Genomic DNA, 23,844 nt, shown 5'->3' on the forward strand with positions numbered 1-23,844 from the left:
ATTTTATGTTCTCACATCTTACATTCAAGTCTTTAATCCTTTTTGAGTTAATTTTTGTGTATGGAGTGACATGGTGGTATAGTTTCATTCTTTTGCATGTGGCTGTCCAGTTTTCCCAACACCATATATTAAAGAGACGATCCTTTCTGTATGTTCTTTGCTCCTTTATCATAACTTAATTATCCATATATGTGTGGGTTTTTTCCCGGGCCCTCAATTCTGTTCCATTGATCTATGTGTTTGTTTTTGTGCCAGTACCCTACTGTTCTGATGACTTCAGCTTTGTATCAATAGTATAGTTTAAAATCAGGGAGCATGATAACTCCAGCTTTGTTCTTCTTTCTGAAGATTGGCTATTCAGGATCTTTTGTGGTTCCATACAAATTTTAGGACAAATTACAATTTTCTTAAAGCTTGTTAACCACCTAACTTCCTTCTCTGGTAGCTTTAAACAATGTGTATTTAGAGTAGAGGCTAATCAGAGTAGTCATCCCAACTTTTGTGGGCTATTTGCAAACCATCAGTGGGTTAGATATGACTTGGAATGTATGTACCTTTTTATTCCCTGAGTCTCCCCTGAAAGGTGCTAAGTGACGGACCAGTGAATAAAATGGTGATACTCATTTTAGGTTAGTCCTAGGAAAAGGCTTATGTTGGTGCCGTGTGGAATATGTAAGGTATGTGTCCATCTTTTCTAGGAAGTTGTACGGTTCCTGGATACCAAGCATCAAAACCACTACCGAGTCTACAATCTCTGCAGTATGTACATGACTCGATATTTTGCTACTCTAGATAGAAAACAGGTCACTCACTGCATGTAAGAAGTTGATTTAGTTTTTACATTTCATTTAATCATAGGTATTTGTGGGTGGTGGGAAGTGAGTTTTAAAATGTCTCCATCTTGTGCTGGCTCTGTTTGGTAGGAAAAGAAAGTGCAACAGCACACAGTGCTGTGTGAGGTAGGCAGGAGACTGGGGGCAGAGCCATTTTAGGAGAGTTAGGTCTAGTGGTAGTAGGTTTTGGAAAATATTTGTTTTTTTCCTGCCAGCTTGTGTTTTGAAGGCAATTCAACAAATGCACACTGTAACCCACTAGGAATGAGGTGTGAGGAGACCAGGGTCCTGCATGGGAAAACACCCCCAAACCCTATAGCAAACAAATTATAGCCCAGCTGACCCTCTTCCTGTATATTAAGTGGACATTTTCAGGAGGCAAGTATTTTGGCTGGCCGCGTTGGCTTCTGCTCTGTGTAACCTTCTGATAATGCAGTGAGTAGCCTGCTAGAAAAGTACAAGTAAGGCCTATTAAACCCAAATAATTTGGGCTTATGTTACTCAAGATGGACAAAACACTACTCTACTTTTATTTTTGAGACCCTTACGTTTCTTTTAGAGCAGCAGGAGCCAGACAGAAAGCTCCTTTTAAAGGTAGAGGAGGAATTTCTAATAGAAAAGTATAACTTATTTACACCTTGACCATTTACTGTGTTTATTAGGGTTAGAGATATGACCCGTGCATCATTTATTTCAGGTGAAAGAGCTTATGATGCTAAGTACTTCCATGATAGGGTCTGTCGATACATGATTGACGATCACAATGTCCCCTCTCTGAGGTAAGTTGGATGCCAAGCTGGCTGTCAGAAGAGGGCTAAATACACAGGGCTTGATTTTTTGGGAAGTCTTTTCATTCAACTAAAAATCTTTCACTTTGAATCAGTGAGATGGTGGCATTCTCCAAGGACGTAAAAGAGTGGATGGCTCAAGATGAGGAAAACATCACAGTGATTCACTGTAAGGGGGGCAAAGGTAAAAAACGTTTTTCTTTTTCTTTCTCTTTTTCTAAAGAAATTTGAAAAAGATATTAAAGTACACCCACAAGATACGTTCTGCTATTAACCGGTATTAATCATTGTTAACGTTTTTTAATATTAGCGTGAAGACTAAAGGAAGGGAAGGAAAGAGGGAGGAAGGGGGGAGGAAAGGAAGAAAGAGTAAAGAAGAGAAGAAAGTAGGGATAGAAGAACTGAGGAAGGTTACGTGTGTTTTCCTTTGTTTATTGACTCTTTGTGTTTCTTCATTTTTGATTTGCCAAAATACAAACACTGTTTAACTTTCGAAACCATCAGAGCACTTTTCATTTTATTTAAGGTTGTTCTTAAACTTTGTGAGGACCTTTTAAAGTTAAGAGTGTCAACAGCAATGCCATTTGAAAGACCCAAAATTAGACTGCAGTTTTTACAGTGTAATGATACATAGAAGTTGATTTTGGTGGGGGGAAAATGGGGGTGGTGGGAAAGCCAGTTGTCAATTCAACCAATTTAACTTGAGTCAGGTTTTCTCTCATTCAGATTTAGGCTTTTAATAATCATCTAGGCATATTTCACAATGTTTGACAAATAAGGAATTATGGTTTTGTTGGGCTGTGAAACAGTTTTTTATATTAAATTCCAGGAAAACACACTTTAAAACTGCCTTCTGTAATTGAGTAGAATAAAGTTTGAGTCTTATTTGAAAAGTCGTTTCAAGCTCATGAGTTAGTAGGCAAGTTCCATCTTTAGTTCCACAGGTCAAAATATTCTGTATGTATGGCCATTTACAATATTGTGCCTAAATGAAGAATACAGAGGTTGAACCACGTGGAACTGCCTTTCTTTGGACCATCTTTTACTTTAAAAAAAGGCCATTTAATATGGCTCAACCAAAATATTATAATCTAAGAGTTGGCTTTAGTTTTCTTTTAATCAGGTTAATTCCTTGCTTAAAGGAGGACCTTCATTTCAAATTTAATTTTTTTTTTCTGAGAGCAGACTTCCATTATTCTGTGTTCATGTGTGTTTCATTGCTTTTCCTTTAGGATTGTTTGGAAGGCTAGTGTTCAGTTGGTCTGTACCAGAGCAGCTCCTTTTTTCAAGTTTTCATTCATCTTGGTTTTGCTTCTTTTTGTTGGTTGATGTCTGCACATTACCAGTGATATCATGATAGCCCAAATATTTTGTTATTGATTTTATAGGACTTCTTTAAATAATCTGGGTGCTAATTTTTTGTTAGCAGTTTATATTGCAAATATCTTCTTCCACTGTGTTGTCTTTTAAATTTGATTATGATTTATTTTGTCATATAGAAGGTTTTAATTTTTAATGTAGTGAAGTTTATCAATATTCTGTGTGTGCGTGGTTCGTGCATTTTGGTCATGTTTAAGAAATCCACCCATACACTGAGGTGGTGAAGATATTCTCCTTATAAAATAGTAAAGTTTTGCTTTGTACATTTAGGTCTTTAATTGGAATTTGGGGAGGGAGATTTTTTTTCCATACGGATAGACAATTGTCCTAAAACCATCTATTACATGCTCATGTAGTCCCCATCAACTTGTAGTCCCTTCTCAGTCATATACCAAGTTTCCATACGCATTTGGGACTGTCTGTGAATTTTCTATACCACACTCTTGTAATTTTTATAGCTTTATAATATATCTTGATAAAGACAGAAATCTCTTGACTCTTTGTATATTTAATTTTAGAATTATTTGATCAAGTTCTACATGAAAATATATTTGGGATTTTTATTGGAACTGCATTGAATCTATAGACGAATTCAGAAGCATGGAGAACTTTGCACTATTGAGCTGTACATGAATAGTTTTCTATTTATTTGAATCATCTGATCTTTCAATAATATTTTATACTTCTCTTCATGATGGTCTTGTATATCTTTTGTTAAATTCATCCCAAGACACATTGCTACTGCAAAAGGAAGCTTTTTTCTATTACATTTGGATTGGTTCCAATTTTTACTATTATAATGCTGCTATGAAATACATTTTTCTTGTTGCACATGTGCCCACATTTCTGTTGAGTGTAGACCTTGGACTAAAATTGTTTTGTCTTAGGATAATGAATCTCAAACTTTCATAAATGATGTCATCTGTTTTCCAAAACAGTTGACAATTTACACTCCACTGGCATTGCATGAAAGTTCCAAGTATTCCACATCCTTAAGCAACACTTGGATTTCTCAGTCATTTTATTTTTAGCTGTTGGGTGGGTGTGTAGTTGTATCTCATTATGGCTTTCATTTGCATTTCTATGGTTACTAATAAGATTGAGAACGTTTTCATAGGTTTATTATGATATCCTTGGATATTCTTTTTTGTGAAGTATCTGTTTAATTTCCTTGTCTATTTTTCTCCTGGATTGTTTGCTTTTTTCCAATTGACTTGTAGGAATTCATTATATATTCTCCATTTCAACTCTGTGGTTTGTTATATGTATTATACAGTATTCCAAGATACCTTTTCTGCTGTGTGATTTGCCATTTCTCTCTGAGTATCTTTTGGTTAACAGCACTTCTTTTCTAACATAGTCAGTGTACATTGTTCTTTGTCTTCTTAAGGTTAGTGTTGTGTGTCCTAATGAAGAAATCTTTCCCTGAGTTTAAAAAGACATAGTCCTATATTATCTTATATAAGTTTTATTTCGTTTGGAATTGATTTATGTGTGTGGTGTGAGGAAGGGGTCAAGTTTTATCATTTTCCATATGGCTGTCTAATTGTTTCAGCACACTGATTTCATTTCCTTGCCGTTCTGCAGGACATGGGTCTGTTTCTGAACTTTCTAATCTGTTCATTGCTTTTTCATCTATCTGTGTGCTAGTAGCACAACTCTCTTACTTGTCTTAGCTTTCTAATAAGTCCTGATTTCCCTTAAAGGGAGTCCACTCATCTTGTTCTTCACAGTTGTTTGTGTTTTTTAGGCCATCTACATTTCCGTATACATTTTGGAATCAGCTAGTCAAGTTACACACACACACACACACACACACACACACACATATCACACACACCACACAGCCCTGATGGAACTTTGGTATTTCATTGAAGCTGTAGATAGAGGGGAATTGAAATCTTTACAATACTGAGTTTTCCAATCCATGAATGGAAATATCCACTCACGTAGTTAAGTCTTCTTCAATCTCTCTTTATAATGCCTTTTCATTTTCTGCATAGAAAGCTTGTATATGTGTGGTTAGATTTATTCCTAGATATTTGATATTTTGATATTTTAACTATTATAAATTATATCCCTTGGAAATTTTTATGTCCTAAATGGTTTTTTTTGATGCTCTAAATGCAGTTGATTTTACTAACCTTGCAATCAGCAAACAACTAAATTCTTTCATTAATTCTATTAACTTGTCTGTACATTCTTTTGAATTTTATGGCACATGATGATACCCTATGAAATAATGAACTAAATTCTTCCTTTTCAATCCTTTTTTTCCCTAGCACTGGCTAGAACCTTTGGTACAGTGTTGAATTATATGGGATGATCGCAGGAATCCTTGTTCTCCTGCTCTGAAAGGAAAAGCTTTCAGCATCTCATCAATTACTTTACGGTGTGTGTCAGTGTTAGATATTCTCTATCAGATTAAGACATTCCTTTAATTTGCTAAGAGTTTTTATAATGAATGAATGTTGAATTTTATTGGAAGCTTTTTCTGTGTCTTTAAAATAATATGATTTCTTACCTTCATTCTATTAATCTGGTTGATTACATTGATCATAAAGTAGGAAACTAACCTTGAATTCCTGGAATAAACACAATTTTGTTGTGCTCTATTATTTTTTTAATAAATTGCTGGATTCTGTTTGCTAATATTTTCTTAAGGGTTTTTGTATCTATGTCATGAGTAAGAGTGACTATAGTTTTCAAATTTTGGCTTCATAAACCAAAATTAAGTTGTACTTACTCTTTTTTTTTTAAGTCTCTGGATGAGTTTGTATAAGTTGACGTTTTTTTTCCTTACATGTAAGGTAGAATTCAGTCATAAAGCAACATTGGCCTCAGTGGGGGAATTGGCCTTAGTTTCTCTGTGGGGAAGTTTTTAAAGTATGGCTCAATTTCTTTATTAGATATGGGATTATTTATAATTTTATTTCTTCTGCACATTTTGGGTATTTTCCCAAGCACTTGTTCATTTTATCTAAATTTTCAAATGTCTTGGCATCAAATTGTCTTAAAATATCTTATTCTAATGTCTACAGTGGTGTTCCCTTTTTCATTCCTCACATTGCTATTTTTGGTGCCCTCTCTCTTTTTTCTTTTGATTAGTCTCACCAGGAATTTACTACTTTTATTAGTCCTTTCAAAGTACCAAGTGTTTTGGCCTTACTGATCTTCCCTATTATTTGTTTTTTATTTCATCATTTCCTTTAGTGTTTCCTTTCTTCCACTTTCTTTGGTTTAATTTGCTGTCTTTTTCCTAACTTCTTGAGATGGATGCTTAACCCAGATTTTCAGCCTTTCTCTTTCCTAGTGAGCGTTTAAGGCTATAAATTTCCCTCTAAGAATAGATTTAGCTTCATCACACAAGTTTTTATGTATATTCATTATTATTTAGTTCAGAATATTTTCTAATTTCCATTGTGCTTGTTTCTTAGACTCATGGGTTCTATAGAAATATACTGTCTTATTTTCAAACATGGGGATTTTGTAATTATCTTCTAGTTATTCATTTCTGGTTGTATTGCATTGTGGTCAGAGAACATACGCATTTTTTTAGTTCTTTGAGACTTATTTAGACTTGCTTTATCGCCCAGAATTTGGTCAATTTTATCAAATGTTTTCTGTGCATTTGAAAATAAAGTGTATTATGCGTTGTCCTGAACAGTGTTCTCTATGTGCCCATTAGGTTGTTTGTTAATTGTTTTATTCAAATCTTCTATATCCTTACTGATATTTTATTTTGGTTTGCTTGAATTCTTTGCAGCATAATTCCTTCCTCCCACCCCCGCCATTTGCTTGGAAGTCATATACTCTTTTTATATTCCTTAGTAATTTCTCTAAAGGTTTCAACTGACATCCCTTATTTAGCTATCAGTTTTTGCTTTTTTCGTAGTGTTGACCTTGTATCTTCCTGAACTCGTTCATTAGTTTTAGGGGTTAGCCTATAGATTTACTTGGACTTTTCTAGTCTGCAAATAATGAGAGTTTGTTTCTTCTGTTTTTATCCCTATACATTTTTTCTTTTCTTACAATACTGGCTAAGCCATGTAGTAAATAGAAGCAGTGAATAGTGGACATTTTGTTTAGTTCCTGGCTTGAAGAGGAATGTTATCATCATTTCATCATTAATATGATATACCTGGTAGGTATTTTGGTAGATTCCTTTCATCATAGTTAAAAACTTAAAACCTTTGTCCAGTAGCAAAAGTTTAGTGAATGAATATATGATTATGTTTTAAGTTAAAATACTGAAGACAGGTGTAAATCATTTTAATGATTCCTTGCATACCTGACTTGACTGGATGAGAGGGCATCTACTTTGTCTGTGGTTGTGCTTATCCATAGCCACTGGGACATGAATCTGCAAGTTTTTTTTCAAATGGGAATATATAAGGGCTGTAAAGACTCAGAGATGTCCTCCAGAATTGAAATGTTAACCATCCATACTAGAGAGCTAGAGAGCTAGATTGTTAATGGTCAGTAGCCTCCTTTAGCAAGAAGCTTTTACTTATCAGAGCACAGGGTGGTACAAAGTCCTCTTTGGAAGTACTTGGCTTAGAATATTGTTTTTCAAACTATGGGTTGCAAAATAAATTTAGTGGTTCATGTTTTTAAAAGGATAGAATAGAAAATAGAGTGCATCTTAAGGTAAAAGGATAAGTTTGGAATTACATAAAATAAAGTTCAGCATATACTGGCTAAGACAAAAGCTACAGATCATTGTAGAAAGAATAGATGCAATGTACTTTTTAACTCACATTTCGTATGGCAGGACAAAAATATAAATTGGAAAGAAACCATGAGACTTTGAGGATAAAATGACATGAAATCAAGGATTTCCTTTAACATGCTGGTGGGGGGGCTGGGGTGCGTGTAGAGAGGGGGAGGGAAAGAAGGATGAGGGAAGAAAAGGAAGAAACAAGTCTAACAATCAATCTGATAATTATCGAATCTGGGGAACAGGTATATGGGGGCTCATTATTCTGTTCTTTCTACTTTAAGATGTGTTGTAGCATAAAAAACACTGTAACTAAAATGGAAGGAATAATAGGTATGGCAAATGCTCCGTGGTGTTTTGGGTTCTGTCCATGTTTGATCTTTTATAGTTTCTTTTATTTACATTAGTAGGAAAGCAGGGTGTGTAATTAGCTCTTAACTGGTAGGTATCTCTTTAGCTTTAGAGTCCTGGAGCAGAGCTCATTGCCTCTGCCTGTTACTGCAGCCTCCAGGGGTCAAGACTCAGAACAACATACACGTGCACATCCATGCACACAATTAGCACAGAACTCCAGGTAGAAGCTCAGAGCAAGCAGTGTAAGGGCTTTGTCTATCTCTGAATTGAAATATTTTGAGCCAGCACTTTCAGAGTGGAAGAAAATCAATCCAAAATGAACTCTAAATACTTGTGAGCATAGTTATATAGCAAGTACTGCCATGAGCAATGGTTCATGAACTAACTTCTTTTCTAGGAAGAACTGGAACTATGGTCTGTGCCTACCTTCTTGCCAGTGAAATATTTGCAACCGCAGAGGTATGAAAGATGCTCCTACCAATGCTGTCTTAGGCTGATTGAATCTGCTAGCTCTGAAACCTCATTGGTGGGATGGTAACATGATTCCTGAGTCATGGTACTTAATGGAGTTGTAATTGGAGAGGTGATTATTAGAAAGCCTGGTTTGGATACTTTCTGGTTTAACTGGCACTAGTTAGTAACTGACCTCAGGGCCTCTTTGGGACGGGATGGAGGGTGAGGTCAGTGAGACGCTCACCTTGGACACAAAATTTAAGGGAATGCCAAAAATCTCAGTAATTAAGTTAAATAATATTCCAGTGCAGCATTGAAAAAATCTAAGTTAATGCCAAAAAATCCATCGTGGATACAATATGAATATTTTAAATAAAGACAGGACACAACAGAGTCCAGATTAATGTGAAATGAGTGAGGTCAAGTTGTGAAAGTGCAAAAAAACCCTCAGCAATACAGAAGCTTGACTTGCCTCCCCCAGACCCAGAACTGCTCTGACATAATCCCACCAGCTCCAGGCCTTCCTCCTTTCTCACGAGAATAAGAAGAAGATGGGTTAGGGAAATTTTCTAAAGGACCTTGAACATCCTTGCAAGTGCTAGGGAGGTAAAAGGCATCGTTTTCCAACTCGGAACAAAGTCTCTCTTGGATGTTATATCTTTGCACAGTCAACATCTGTGGGACCTGTGCCCTCTGGAAATTCCTGAGAAGACAGGATGTGCTGTTGCTATGTCTTAAAGAAGGGTTCCCACTCTGTTTCTGCCGCGATCTCACTGAAAAGTCACCTCTTAGAGGGCACGCTGTCAGCCACTCTGCTTCCCTCTCAGCCTGCAGCCCAGATAAGAGACGCTGGGGGTTCTGATCTGGGCCCAGCACCCTGATTCCACCATCTTCTTTATTTCAAATTTGAGACACACAGGTTAGGAAAATGGATGCTCTAGGACAGTGTTTTTCACACTATGGATCAGTTTATCAGTGAGTTGTGAAATCAACTTATTGGGTTGTCACTCGCATTTTTTAAATAAAATGGAATCGATTAGAATAGGAAGTATCAAAAGGTAAGTATTGTTTGTGAAACTTGTTTCAGTTCTCTGTGTGTGTGAGAGAGGGAGTGCGTGTGTATGTGTGTGTGTGTATCTCCCAGGTTTATGAATGTGGATTGTAGCTTTAAAAATAAAAAGTTTGAGGGACCTCTCTGGAGGTCCAGTGGTCAGGACTGCACGCTTTCACTGCCGAGGGTTGAGTCCCTGGTCAGGGAACTAAGATCCCGTAAGTTGTGTGGCATGGGCAAAAACAGTAAATATATAAAGTTTGCAGGCTGTTGGTCTGGAGCCCTAGACAGAGCCAGAGGCCAGTGCTCAGGCCTTTGCTGTCTCTGACAGGCTGCATGCATCTCCATGGCAGGTCACTTGGTTTTCCTTTGGTCCTAATCTTCTCCATCTGTAAACTAGAAAGATAGGAAGAAGGACCAGATTATCTCCAAAGTCTTCCAGCTCTAAAGTTGCCCGTCTTTATGCATCTTTGAATGAGAGTAGGCCTTGATGTGGCTTTGTTAATTCTGTTATTTCGGGTATAGCCTCTGCCCAAAGACCGCTGACTTAAGGAAATCATGTGGCCTTAGAAACTTCAAAATGCCTTATACAGGAAAGGGACGTGCAGATGACCCATGATTGGACTGTCCCCTTTTTTATAGGACAGCCTTAATTATTTTGGAGAACGACGAACGGATAAATCCATCAGCAGTAAACATCAGGGAGTAGAAACTCCTTCTCAGGTAAGTGTTCTTTCTTTGAAAGGGGTCACTCTCGGTAATTAGGTTAAGATTGGCATCTGTTACCTGGTTTCATTTTAGACTCCCTTCCTTGGGTGATTCCTTAGGTGATCTTCCCCTTGGGTGATCTTCCCCTTGGGTGGTCTTCTCCTTGGGTGCCCCGTGACAGGCCTTGATCCCTTCCATAGGCCAGGAGCCCTGCCTCAGGTGTTGCTTGGCTTTGCAAGCACTGAGGTCTCCCCAGAGCACCCTGCTTTCCATTTTATTTGGTTATTGTTTGCAGAGTTCAGGAGTTGATTCCCTTCCCAAGGTAGGAAGGTCCGATTCCTAAGGTTTCAGACCCCTGAAGATGATCTGAAGTCACTAGCCTTTTATTTCCATGTAAAGAGGAACTGAGTCTTTCACAAACCCCTATTAGGGCAATTCAGCCCTTGTAGAATATTGTGTGTGTGTTTGTGTGTGCGTGCACGCATGGGCGTGCACATGTGTAAGGGAGAGACAGACAGTGACAGAAAAAGACAGAGACAGAGTCGGTGGGAGGGGGGCTGCACTTCAAAAGAGAAAGGAAAGGGAAAAGTAACATTTTTCAAAAACCTATTTTATACTAGACACTATTGTACTTTTACATATATTGTCTCATTTAATACTCAGACAACCCATGTGACTCATATGTTATTTTTTTTTCCCCTTTTAAAACATTTTATCATGGACTTTTTCATAAAAAGTCAAGACAGTCATACAATAAATCCCCTTCTATTCATCACACTGCTTCAGCAATCATTTCGTCATGTGGCCAACCATTCATTCCCTCCCCACTCTACACAAACACACACACACACACACACACACTTCATTTTCACACTAAACTTGGATTATTTTGAAGGAAATCCCAGACATCAGATCATCTTATCCCCTAAGCATTTTAATGACATCTAACATAAAGACTCTAAAAAAAAAACCCCTTAAAACCATTGACATATCTAACAATAGTATACCTTAATAGTATCACATGTCTAGTCCTCGTTTAAATTTCCATAATTATCTTAAAATCTTTTTAAAACTTAGTTTGTTTCAGTCAGGATCCAAACAAGGGCACACGTTTCATTTGGTTGCTATGTCTCCTTAAGTCTCTTTTACTTGATAGGTTTCCCACCTCTCTTTTTTTTTCTTCCTTGTAAGTTGTTTTTTGCAGAAACCAGGCCATTTATCCTATAGAGTTTACAACATTCTAGACTTTGTTGAATCCTGCTAAGGGTTTTGCACTCATTATCTAATATAATATTCTGAATAACGCAATGAGTGGGCACCATTATGATTCCCATGTTATAGACTGGGAAATCGAGGTTCAGGGAAACTAACTGTTTGAACTAAGAACTCAAATGCAGATCTTTCAGACTGCAAAGCCCATTACTTCCCAACCTGTGCACAGCTTCTCATTTGGATTGCCTTTTGTATACGGCCCCTCAAACCCAAGTGAGAGATGGTTGGGAATTCTTAAGTAAATGTGGATGTGGCCATGAAGGAGAGTTTTCTTTGAGTGAAGTGATGAAAGCTGATACCCTTGGCTTAGTTAGCAGAACACTGTAACTGCTGGCTCTAGACATTTCATTTGGGATCAAAGAACTCAGCCTTATCCATTCATACTTTTCTGCCAAACTCAAGCAACACAAGAAAGTAAAAAAGATAGCCATAGGCTATAAGTAATACATCAACTTATTGAAGCCCAGCTCGAATCATGCCATTTCACGCTCAAAATCCGTAATGGCTTCTGACTGCCAATGGCAACAAATATGTTTTAACCTGGCACTGCCAATCTAGATAGGATTTTTCCAACCGCTTCTCCCACTGTGTGCATTCACACGCTCTAAGGCGTTTGGATTGTTTGCCGTTTCCCAGCCTGTTTATACTTTACACCCACGTGCTCACAAGGGCCCCTTGTCCTGGAGTCCCTTTGCCCTCCCAGCCTGAAGTAGTCTCCTGCTTTTTCAGGAGTTCTTATAGCCCTTTGTGTTCCTTTTAGGGACTAAGTTGCTTTACGTTATTTTCCAGCTATTCGAAGTTGTGTCTTCTCTACCCTTTTTGCACGCCCACGTCTTGCCCATCTTTCCACCCTGGCAGCCCGAAGTGCCTCATATAGTATCTCCTTTGTCTGTAGTGAGTGCTTACTAAGTGTATGTTGGTTTTATTAACTTCTGCTACGTGCGCCTGTTGTTTGGGGCTGTAGGGGAAAGAAGCGTGAGAGCTAAAGCAGCTACAGGGCCACGGCAGGTTACAAGCCTTTAGTGGAAGGTCAAGAATCTGGTGGCAGGAGCCAAGGGGACGTTAGATGTAGCTCCTTGAGGCACATCTTCCCTTCCCCATTTCCTCTGCAGTCACGTGAAGGGTCTCTAACTTACTCCAGGACTGGCACACCCTAGGCTGCAGCTGAGTCTCTTCTGATTCACTGGGCTAGCCGTGCAGGGGCCCGGCCTCAGGCTTGAGGGCTGTGTTGGCGAGGCCCCAAGACAGAGTTCCCTGCGTGTGTGGCAGTAATTCTCAGACACCATCCCCTCCTGACCCTGCAGCGTGGCCATTCAATGCACTACATACATTTCATCCACCCCTGAGTTAAGAGCTTGACTGGTCCTTTCCAATGCAGAGGATGGTGGTTAATTTTATTAACACTTCCCAACGGGTGGGGAAGAGTCTATGAACTTTTCATTCCGGTTGATTCTGTACCAGAACTCTTCTTAACTTCTAGAAGAAAGGAGAGCCCTTATGAACAGCTTACCATGGGAGACGGACTAGGCTAAGAGAATCCCCAGGCTTCCTTGCAAACATGGAATTGGGGGAATGGGACGCGGAGAGATGCTCACTGGCTGGGACTAGAGAAGGATGTGAATGTGCTGCTGGCCCATGGAGCTCTCCCCCGAGCTCTTATGTCTTCCCTTCTCTCATGCCGAGGAGGCTACTGCTCCCCAAAGCACAAACCTTCCTTTAACTCAGCCACAATGAAGCTTCTACCCCAGACCGACCTCTCCCACATTTGCAGTTAATGGCATCTTGCTGTCATGTGGTTCTAGCTGTTTTGTTGGTTCTGGTTAGTTGCTCTCTCAGTCCCAGCAGCCTCTAAGCCACACCTGGCTCCTTTCTTGTTCCTTGCCTGTTGCTCTTCATTCAGTATTTGTTTTCTAAGGTAGATATTTAGTCATGAGGCAACAAATGCCTAGTTACATAATGGCACCCAATCAATGTTTCCTTCATCAATTATTTTCCTTAAACAAATCAGGACTTTTTACCTTCACTTAAATCGAGACTTCTTTTGTATTGCAGAACAGATTTGTTGGATATTTTGCAATGGTGAAAAATACCTACAAGTTGACTCTTCCTCCAGTGAAGAAACTCACGATGAAAACAATCATTATTTATTCAATTCGTGGTAAGTGCTTTATGTATAATTGGAGACTTGGCAGGAGGGCCAATGTTCTTGCTATTCGGGAGGGTTTTCTCATGGTTATGTGCAGAGACAACCCCAACGCATAGCTGTCTTTTTGTGTAGCCTCCGGTACAAACCCCTCCCCCTGGAATTGCCCATCAGCCCAGCGCTGCTGTGGCCACGTTACCACTGCTTAGGTGTCCTCTCCTTTCCTTTCCTATCACCAATCTGGGGGGCTCCATCCCCCCTTCCCTTTCTCCTGTTCTCATTGCTGCTCTGGCCTCAGCTCAGGGTGTCCTTTTCAGAGTAGAACCTCCGAGATCAAAGGGAGGGAAGGTCCCCTGAGACCCGGAGACCACTTCTTTCTCACGCCCGTCTCTGGTTCAGGGTTTGTCTTGGGAGATGCATCCCTGTATCATTTTCTCTCCTACTCCTCTCAGAAACCTTTTTTTTCTCTTGTCTCCTGATCGCTCCCTTTCCCCGCCCTCTTCCCCCATCGTCCCCTCTCCCCCAGCAACCCCATCAGGATGTCTTAAATACCCGAACAGCAAATGAATTCTGTTTCCACAAATTCTTTTGCAAATAACTGCTGAGAACCGCTTTGGGCCAGGCCCCCTGCTCGTGTTTCTTTGCCCTTCAGGAGCCCCTGCGTGTAAGCAGAGGAGAGTAAGGTACACAGATGAAGAGCTGACCACAGTGTTGGACAGCTTCCTAGGAGAACAGCACTTAGGTCTTCCCTACCTGAACCTACAGGAACACAAAAAAGGGTTGGGAGAAACCTGGCCTCTGGGGGGCACTCTCTCAGCCCCCTAGCTGTGACCAGTTCTTACCTAGAGTAAAAGTCCTATAAACTTCAAAAGAGCTGACGATGCCTGCTTCGGGAGTGTAAGGAGGAAGAGGGGACCTGCCGTCGCCCCGAGAGGCAGAGATATTGGTCAGATCGTCCACCTCTGGCACTTGAAAGAAAAGGAAGGGAGAGGGATGGGCCTCAAGGCCATGTCTCTATTTCTCTGTCACCCGCCTAGCTTCCCTGTACAGCTCACCCTCAGGGAGGTGGAAACAGGGACCCCTCAGTGTGGAGGGGATGGGGCCTCACTCAGTGCCAGAGGCGCAGCAGCAGGTGATGCTCCTGATTCCCTAAAGCAACAGCCAGCTTGTGGAGCGCGAGGCGCGGTGCTGAGTGCCGGGCCTGTCCTGGGCCTGGCTGCGGGGCGAGGGCGCTGGCGTCCACCCGGACAGCCTGTTGCTTTTAGCCCTCTGAGGAGTCCCGCAAAGTAAGATCTAGACATGTATTTTTTAACGCTTCGTCCAATTATTCAGGAATAAGAGAACCCTTTAGAATATATGTAAAAACTGCATAGTCAAAAAAAAGTACAGTTGTTAGTTAAAATATAAAATGCTTTTTTCCAAATTATTTACATATTTCTCCCTTCTTCTCCAAATGCCCGCATCGCTGCCACTTCTTGGCAGGGGTGAGGAATTGTGAGAGTTACCACGAGCAGATTGCATGGGTTTCTGGCTTCTGGAAAGAAACTTCAGCCCAGCAGCGTGGTTTCTGTGGGAAATTTTGGTGTAGATTTCCAAACAAGCGTCGTGCAGGCAGACCCTGGAAACACAGCCTGTTCCAGCAGGAGGCTGCCTGTGTGTGTAAAGGAGCAACTGTGCGAAGGCTTTGTGGGCTGCAGAGTGCCCTAGGAGGTCCGTTCTGACTGTGACGTGTGTGTGTCACGTATGAGGGACAGGGTTGGAGTGGAGCCTCGCTCAGAACACCATCTGCCTTCGGACATCCCCAGGGTAGAGCCAGGCTTGTCCGGCAGCTGGTGGGTGGGAAGGGACAGCAGTGCCTGGCTCCCCATCGTTTCCTGCAGAAAGTGCAGTGTGAGAGGCCACCCAGGTGGCTGGTGGAGCAGCGTCCTCCTCTAGGTAATTGAAACTCAGCTCTAAAACCAAGTTGGTGGCGTGAGAGCCTGTTTTGTACCTGAGTGTATCCTCTCCCTCAGGGTCCTCTTGGTTAACAGTGGGAATCCAGGCATCCCTCGTTTTATTGCTCTTTGCTTTATTGCGCTTCGCAGACGTTGCACTTGTTCAAAAAAATGAAAGGTTTGTGACAATTCTGAGTTGTCAGATGATGGTGAGTAGTTTTTTTTTTTTTTTTTTTTAGCAATGTGGCAATCAAGTTTTTTTTATTTAATGGTTTGTGTTAGAATTTTATGTATTTATTTATTGGCTGCATTGGGTCTTTGTGGCTGCTCGCGGGCCTTCTGTAGTTGCTACTCTTCGTTGCGGTGCACGGGCTACTCGTTGCGGTGGCTTCTCTTGTTGCGGAGCACCGGCTCTAGGTGCGCGGGCTCAGTAGTTGTGGCTCGTGGGCTTAGTTGCTCTGCGGCACGTGGGATCTTCCTGGGCCAGGGTCGAACCCGTGTCGCCTGCATTGGCGGCGGATTCTTAACCACTGCGCCACCAGGGAAGTCCTGATCAAGTATTTTTTAATGAAGTTATGTACATTTTTTTAGACATAATGCCATTGCACACTAAATAGACTACAGTCTAGTGTAAACATAACTTTTTGTATGCACTGGGAAAGCAAAAAAGTTTGTGTGACTCGCTTTGTTGGGATATTCGCTGTATTGCAGTGGTCTGGAACCGAACACACAGTATCTCCGAGGTAACCCTATAACAGTATCTATACAAACCTCTGTGAGTATTAAACTATTCCAAATGGACAAAAAGGCATTTAGTCTGATGGAGTTTCGATGCATTTCTCTAACGTGAACAATGAAAATAGGAATAGTTTCTCAAACTTCTAAGCTTAAAAATGGTTTTAATAAGTTCTAGCATTTCATATATTGTCCCAGTCTGATATCATATCCGAAGACTGTGAGTTCTGTCTTCATTTTTGAATTTTACTTCACCTCTGTGGAGATACTGTTTAGTTAAAACTGTAAAGTGCAGATCTAGAGAACAGAGGAACTAACACAAATTTATAAGTACTGTAGGTGAAAACTGGTGGAGAATTTTATGGGTTTGGTTTCCTCATCTCAGGCTAACATAAAATAGAGGATTTTAAAAGTCGAATTTGAGATCCTCATAGAGGCTTCCGGACAGAAAGTTGTGCCCTTTGCAGCTGTTCTTACGGTGTGGGCCTCGGCTGGCAGAGCCCACTTAAGAAGGCCTGCCTGGTCCGCCAAAATTCTTGCTGCACCCACGTAAATAAGCAGGCCACAGCCAATGACAGCAGCCTTCTTTTGGAAGAAGAATTATCCCCTTTGAGGGAGATCAAGGTGGCGGAGTAGAAGGACTCTGAGCTTACCTCCCCCCATGAACACATCAAAAATACAACTACCTGTGGAGCTACCTGGAGGCTGGCAGAAAGGCCCTTCTACGGCCCAAGCTTTAAAGAAAAATCCGCATGGAGTCTGGTAGGAAGGGAGGAGAAGTGATCTGGTCGACACCTGCACCCTTGGTGGGGCACCCAGACGTGGAGGGGGGTGTCATGGGCTTGGGGAGCCTCCCTGGGGAGCAAGGGGTTTGAGCCACACATTTGGCATTCCAGCCCTGGGGTCTGACACCAGGAGGATGAGTCCCCTTAGCTGTTTTGAAAGCCAGTGGGGCTCAGCGGAGGCTGTACACCACTGAGCCCTCACTCAGAGAGTGAGTGGTTGCTTATACCCCCATCCTGGCAGACGCAGCAGCCTGAACACTCTGACCAGGGAGAAAGCAGCCTTGGCCAGTGCTCGGTCACTGCCCACATTTAGGAGTGAAACTACTCCAGGCCAGGGACTGACACCGCCAGCGGGAAGGAAACCAGCTCAGCAGTGAGGCACCAACCCCTCCGGCCCTGACCCAGCCTCTAACCAAGGGTGCTCAGTGGGGAAAATGTAAAACCAGCACAGAAGTGCAGCCCCAAACCCTTGAGCCCCTGCTGCATCCCAAACCAAGGTGGAGACGGCCGTGTGTCACACACAGGGTCGCACCTGGCTCCGGCTCTAGCCCCTCCATCTCCAGCCCCGCTTCCCACCAAGGTGCTGGCTGCCACCGCACCCCAGGGGCAGATGGGACCTGTGCTCACTTCTCCCACCAAAGCCACTGAGCATACGCAGACTACATAGTCCTGCACAAGGGCACGCCTTCAAGACTGGGATAGGTAACTGATTCACTTAATTTCATAGAGACAGAGAAAGGTAAACAAAATGAGAAGACAAAGGAGTATGTTTCAAATGGAAGAACAGCAACAAAAAAAAAAACCCCTAAAGAATAATCTTCCTTTGAGATGATGATCACAGCAGACTGTCAGGAAAAAGTGTGATAGATTCTGAAATGGGCAGTGTCTTCTCTAGGCCTACCTCCAGGGTTACCTTCACCTCTCATGGTCTTTAAGCTATTTTACAACTCTAAGTGGTAGAAAACTGATAATAATGCAAATAATTTTTGTACATAAAAATGCAAATAAGTTAGTTGTGTCTAGCAGAATGCAACTGATTATTGACCTGTTTTGTATTTATTTGTAAATTCATTTCATCATTCCTTATCTGCCCATAAATGTGCAGTACTTTGAAACAGCTGTAGCATTTGACTTGTTCCTTAGTAATAAGTTAAAATGTTTGACGTGTTAAAAAATGCATGTACAGGACAGTGCTGTGGTATGCAACAATTTCTATAAAACAAAAGGAGAATATATTTGTTCGTGTGTATATACATATATAAAACCTCTGGTAGAATATATATTCATATTTGATTATATATGCATAAAAAACTAGAAACTAGTAATAGGGGTTATCTGTTTGGGGCTGGAGAACTAAACAGGTGGGAGATAGGGAAAATGGAGACTTTTCACTTCATGCCTTTTATACCTTTTATTTGTAAATCGTGCAAATATACTTAAATTATTTAAAAAGTTTTAAAATGTGTGGGAATTAGTTTAAGCTCATAAAGCAATGCCCTTTTCCTGTCACGTGAGAAGTGTCTGACTTCGTTTAGCTCTACGTTTTCACTGACTTCTGGTTGACATCCGTCGAAGTTCTGCAGGTGGGTGGGACAGAGGGAACTGAGGCAGAGAAAGCCTGATTCCTCAGGACACGTTGTGTCAGTGAGAACAAGGTTAAATGAGCACAGAACAAACTGAATGTAACAGTTAAGAGTGATGGTTATATGACTTTATGAGAATATTTGTTTTAGTTCTGTACCTCTAGTTCTGTGCGTATTTAAGTGAAATATGCAGGGTGGAAGGGAAAGCTGGAAAAATTATTTGGAGGCTTGAGAAACCAGCCCTTTCATGAAATGCTGAAGTAAGTGGGTCAATTAAATTGAAAAAAGAAAGGGGAAGAAACCATTTGTCTGTAAATATATGCTGAACATAGCAGGAACATTGGGATACAGCTATCCTATATTTTCCATAAACTGGATTTAAAGTAGCGCAAGAGGAATTTAGACTATTTATTATTGAGAAACATCACAATTAGAAGTCTGAAGAAAGCAACACATCAACAAGAAAGGTTGCACATCCCCTTCCCTAATTTTTTTTTTCTATGAAGGTGAAGTGATGGGATTCTAAATTTTAGAAGCTGAACAATGTCTTTTTTTTTTTTTTTTCTCCAGCCTCATAAATTCTGCTTTAGGGGACAGAACTGAACTTGAAGCCTTGTCTTTCAAAGACAAAATCCATGCAAGAGCCCAAATGATTCAATATTGACACACTGTTAGCTGGGATAATTTTTTCTCTTTTTAATCCATATTGTTAATCGGTGAGACATTTTGATCTTTGCTCTAACCAGCCTAACTTTTTAATTTCATTCAGGTGTTGGAGAAGGCAATGGAAATGATCTAAAAGTACAAATAATAATGCAAGGACAGCCTGTCTTCTTCTGTTCTGCTTCCAAAAACTGTAGGGTAAGAGAAAGCATAGAAACTGAAAATTCTAGTGTTTGTTTTAAATCTCAGTGTCAAATCAGCATGTGGCCCTCCCCAAACCATCCCTCACCACAGGGAGAGGCTGTGTTGCTTTCTGGTTACCATCCAACTTGGTGTCCCTGGGTTTGGATTTGAGTCAAGAGTTAAATTTATTGTTCAAAATAGTGTTCAGGGGAAATAGTTTTCCAGAATATATTTTCAGTTCAGAGTGGTGCTTTGCCTTTCACTTTTCCACAAATGCCAAGCATGTTCCCAGGAATCTATCAGAGTTTTAAATTCATGGATCTGTCACTTTTAGCCATATTCTCTTCTTCTTGGTCATTTTTATTATATGGCACTGATTCTGAAATTTTAATGTGCATGAAAATCACCTAGAGACTGGTAAAGATGCAGATTCCTAAGTTATACCCCCAAAGTGTGATTCAGGAAATGTGGAAAGGGGCCCAGGAATCTCTACACTTGGCAATGTCTCAAGTGATTCTAACTCAGCTATCCTATGGGACTGCACAGTGAGAAGCAGCGCAGGGGTGTATGGATCGGGGAGGAATGTCTTTGGGACCAAATAGTCAGTTTTCTCAAAGGCTGAAGAAAAGGTTAAGACTACAAACCTTTCCTGGAGCAACAGGAAAGCTTCCTTCATGGGTGTAAGAAATATAAACTTTTATTTTTTATTTTTTTTTGCGGTACGCGGGCCTCTCACTGTTGTGGCCTCTCCCGTTGCGGAGCACAGGCTCCGGACGCGCAGGCTCAGCGGCCATGGCTCACGGGCCCAGCCGCTCCGCGGCATGTGGGATCTTCCCGGACCGGGGCACGAACCCACGTCCCCTGCATCGGCAGGCGGACTCTCAACCATGCGCCACCTGGAAAGCCCAGAAATATAAACTTTTAAGATTCTTTCTCAGGCTTTGGTCTCTAGTTCTCCTATTACCTCTCCTCTTCCTTCTTTTTACTCCCCTGACCCCCGGGAGGGGGCACTCCCCCCAGGCCTCATCCCTGGCTTTCTGTTCTTATCTCCACACATACTCTATTCTTGGTTCTACACATCCATTCCCCTCCTTTAAACTATAATATCTTCTTTCATTCACTTGACACATATGTATGAGCCCCATACATGGGGTAGACGCAGGAGCTGCAATGTGGGCATTCTTTACCCTAGCAATTCAAACACAGTTGTCAATCCAAATTTATCCAATGAACTTTTCATCTGCTTCTGCAAATGGCACCAGCATTCTCTTACTCAGACTTTCAAATCTGGTATCATCTATGATTCTCTCTCTTTTTTGTTTTTTTTTTTTTTTTGGCGGTACGCGGACCTCTCACTACTGTGACCCACCCGTTGCAGAGCACAGGCTCCGGATGCGCGGGCTCAGCGGCCATGGCTGACGGGCCCAGCCGCTCTGCGGCATGTGGGATCTTCCCGGCCCGGGGCACGAACCCGCGTCCCCTGCATCGGCAGGCGGACTTTCAACCACTGCGCCACCAGGGAAGCCCTTTGATTCTCTCTTTGCCCGTGGCCCCTAAATCCAGTCAGTCACCAATTCCTGCTGATGAGACCACTGGAATCTCTCTTCACTCGCTCCCTTCCTGTCCCCATTTCCACTACCCGGTGTAGGACCTCATTTGCTCATGCCTAGACTTCTCCAGTGGTCTCCTTTCCTTAGCTTTCTCCTATACAGGGCAGTATATAGGGTCCTGCAATATGCATCCTGAAATACTGCTGTCAGTGTAAAAAGCTGTAGCTAGAGCAGAAGACACACTGTGTACCCACGGTCAAAGCTAGTTAATATCTTTGGCGCAATATCCTTTCTTTTTTCTGGCTGTGAGGCATGCGGGATCTTAGTTTCCCAACCAGGGATTGAACCCATGCCCCCTGCAGTGGAAGCGTGGAGTCTTAACCACTGGACCACCAGGGAAGTCCTTTTGGCTCAGTATTCTTATCTGTAAAATAAAGGTTACATCTCAAGTGTTGTGAGGATTGAATTAGATAATATATGTGAAGTTGCTTTGTGAGTTATACATCACTAAATAAATGTTAGATGTGATCATTACCAGCCCAACTTTATCACCTAGGAAATGCTCCACTCTAATCTTCAACAACTTCATTCCTATTTTCCTGGGTCTTGAATTCTCAAGATAGAGCCCTATCATACCTGAGCTTATTCGCATTAGTAACGTGGCCTGCTGTCTCCATGCCAGGTAGACTGGGTCCCCTCTGGCCCTTGGAACACAACACTCTAATTTCTGTTTCCTGTTTTTGCTGGTCTTTCCCCTCTTTCCCCTCCTCCAGCCCTGCCCTCCCAGTCCCCTGTCTGAACTGGATTCTCTTTACAGAGCTCCTCTTTTTTAAAAATTGAAGTATAATTGACATACAATATTATATTAGTTTCAGGTGTACAACATAGTGATCTGACATTTATATACATTATGAGATGATCACCGATAAGTTTAGTTACCATCTGTCACCATTTAAAGTTATTACAACATTATTGACTATATTCCCTATTCTGTATATTACATCCCCATGACTTATTTATAACTGGAAGTTTGTACCTCTTATTCCCCTTCACCTATTTCACCCATCCTCCTATCCCCTGCCAACCACCAGTTTGTTCTTTGTATCTATGAGTCAGCTTCTGTTTTATGTTCATTTGTTTTTTAGATTCTACATGTAAGTGAAATCATGCAGTATTTGTCTTTCTTTGACTTAATACACTTAGCATAATACCTTCTGAGTCCATCCATATTGTCACAAATGAAAGATTTCCTTCTTGTATGGATAATATTCATATATACATACATGTGCATATATATATATATACAGACACATATATACCTCACATTTTCTTTGTTGATGGACTTAGGTTGCTTCCATATCTTGGCTATTGTAAATCATGCTACAGTGAACATAGGGGTGCATATATCTTTTCAAATTAGTGTTGTTGTTGATGGTTTTTTTTGGATAAATACCCAGAAGTGGAATTGTTCAATCATGTGGTAGTTATATTTTTAATTTTTTGAGGAACCTCCATACTGTTTTCCATAGTGGCTGCACCATTTTACATTCCCACCAACAGTGAAAGAGGGTTTCTTTTTTTCCACACCTTCACCAATGTTATTTTTTGTCCTTTTGATAATAGTCATTCTGACAGGTATGAGGTGATGTTCTGGTTTTGAATTGCATTTCCCTGATGATTAGTAATGATGAGCATTTTTTCATGTGCCTGTTGGCCGTCTGTATGTCTTCTTTAGAAAAATGTCTGCTCTAGGTCCTCTGCCCATTTTTCAATTGGATTGTTTCTTGTTTTGATGTTTCTTTTTTAAGTTTTATGAGTTATTTTTATATTCTGGATATTAACGTCTATTGGATACATAATTTACAAGTATCTTCTCCCATTCAATAGATTATCTTTCCATTTTATTGCAGGATTCCTTCACTGTGCAAAAGCATTTTAGTTTGATGTCCCACTTGTTTATTTTTGCTTTTGTTGCCCTTGCCTGAGGAGACGGATCCATAAAGGTATTGCTAAGATCAAAGTCAAAGAGCTGACTGCCTATGCTTTCTTCTAGGAGCTTTATGGTTTCAGGTCTTACATTCAAATTTTTAATCCATTTTAACTTTATTGTCATATGTGGTGTAAGGTAGTGGTCCAGATTCATTCTTTTGCATGTAACTGTCCAGTTTTTCCAACACTGCTTATTGAAGAGATTGTCTTTTCCACTTTGTATATTCTTGTCATCTCTGTTGTAGATTAATTGACCATAAGTGTGTGGATTTATTTCTGGCCTCTCTATTCTGTTCCATTGATCTATGTATCTGTTTTTGTTCCAGTAACATACTGTTTTGAATACTATAACTCTGTGATATAGTTTGAAGTCAGAAAAACGGATACCTCCAGTTTTGTTCTTTTAAAGATTACTGTGGCTATTTGGGGTCTTTTGTGGTTCCACACAAATTTTAGGATTCTAGTTCTGTGAAAAATGCTCTTGGTATTTTGATAGGGATTACATTGAATTTGTATATTGCTTTGGGTAGTAGCATGGACATGTTAACAATATGAATTCTTCCAATCCATAAGCACAGTATACCTTTCCATTTAATTGTGTCACATTTACGTCTTTCATCGACATAGTTTTCAGAGTGCAGGTCTTTCACTTCCGTGGTTAAACTTATTCCTAAGTATTTTATTCTTTTTGATGCAATTTTACTTATTTTTTATTTATTT

General features: G+C 40.7%; 1 protein-coding gene across 1 annotated transcript in view; it reads left to right on the forward strand.

The window, feature by feature from the left end:
• The window catches only part of LOC307064925 (phosphatidylinositol 3,4,5-trisphosphate 3-phosphatase TPTE2-like), a gene marked incomplete at its 5' end in the record, with an annotated part of 75,689 nt that overhangs the window by 39,455 nt on the left and 12,390 nt on the right, over positions 1-23,844 (forward strand). The window contains 7 exons of the mRNA XM_079721632.1: positions 699-759; positions 1,531-1,612; positions 1,717-1,805; positions 8,473-8,534; positions 10,222-10,302; positions 13,612-13,717; positions 19,509-19,600. Coding sequence (XP_079577758.1) covers positions 699-759; positions 1,531-1,612; positions 1,717-1,805; positions 8,473-8,534; positions 10,222-10,302; positions 13,612-13,717; positions 19,509-19,600 — 573 coding nt within the window. The remainder of the gene's footprint in view (positions 1-698; positions 760-1,530; positions 1,613-1,716; positions 1,806-8,472; positions 8,535-10,221; positions 10,303-13,611; positions 13,718-19,508; positions 19,601-23,844) is intronic.

This window comes from Hyperoodon ampullatus (assembly GCF_949752795.1).
Source record: "Hyperoodon ampullatus genome assembly, chromosome: 16".
Taxonomy (NCBI): domain Eukaryota; kingdom Metazoa; phylum Chordata; class Mammalia; order Artiodactyla; family Ziphiidae; genus Hyperoodon; species Hyperoodon ampullatus.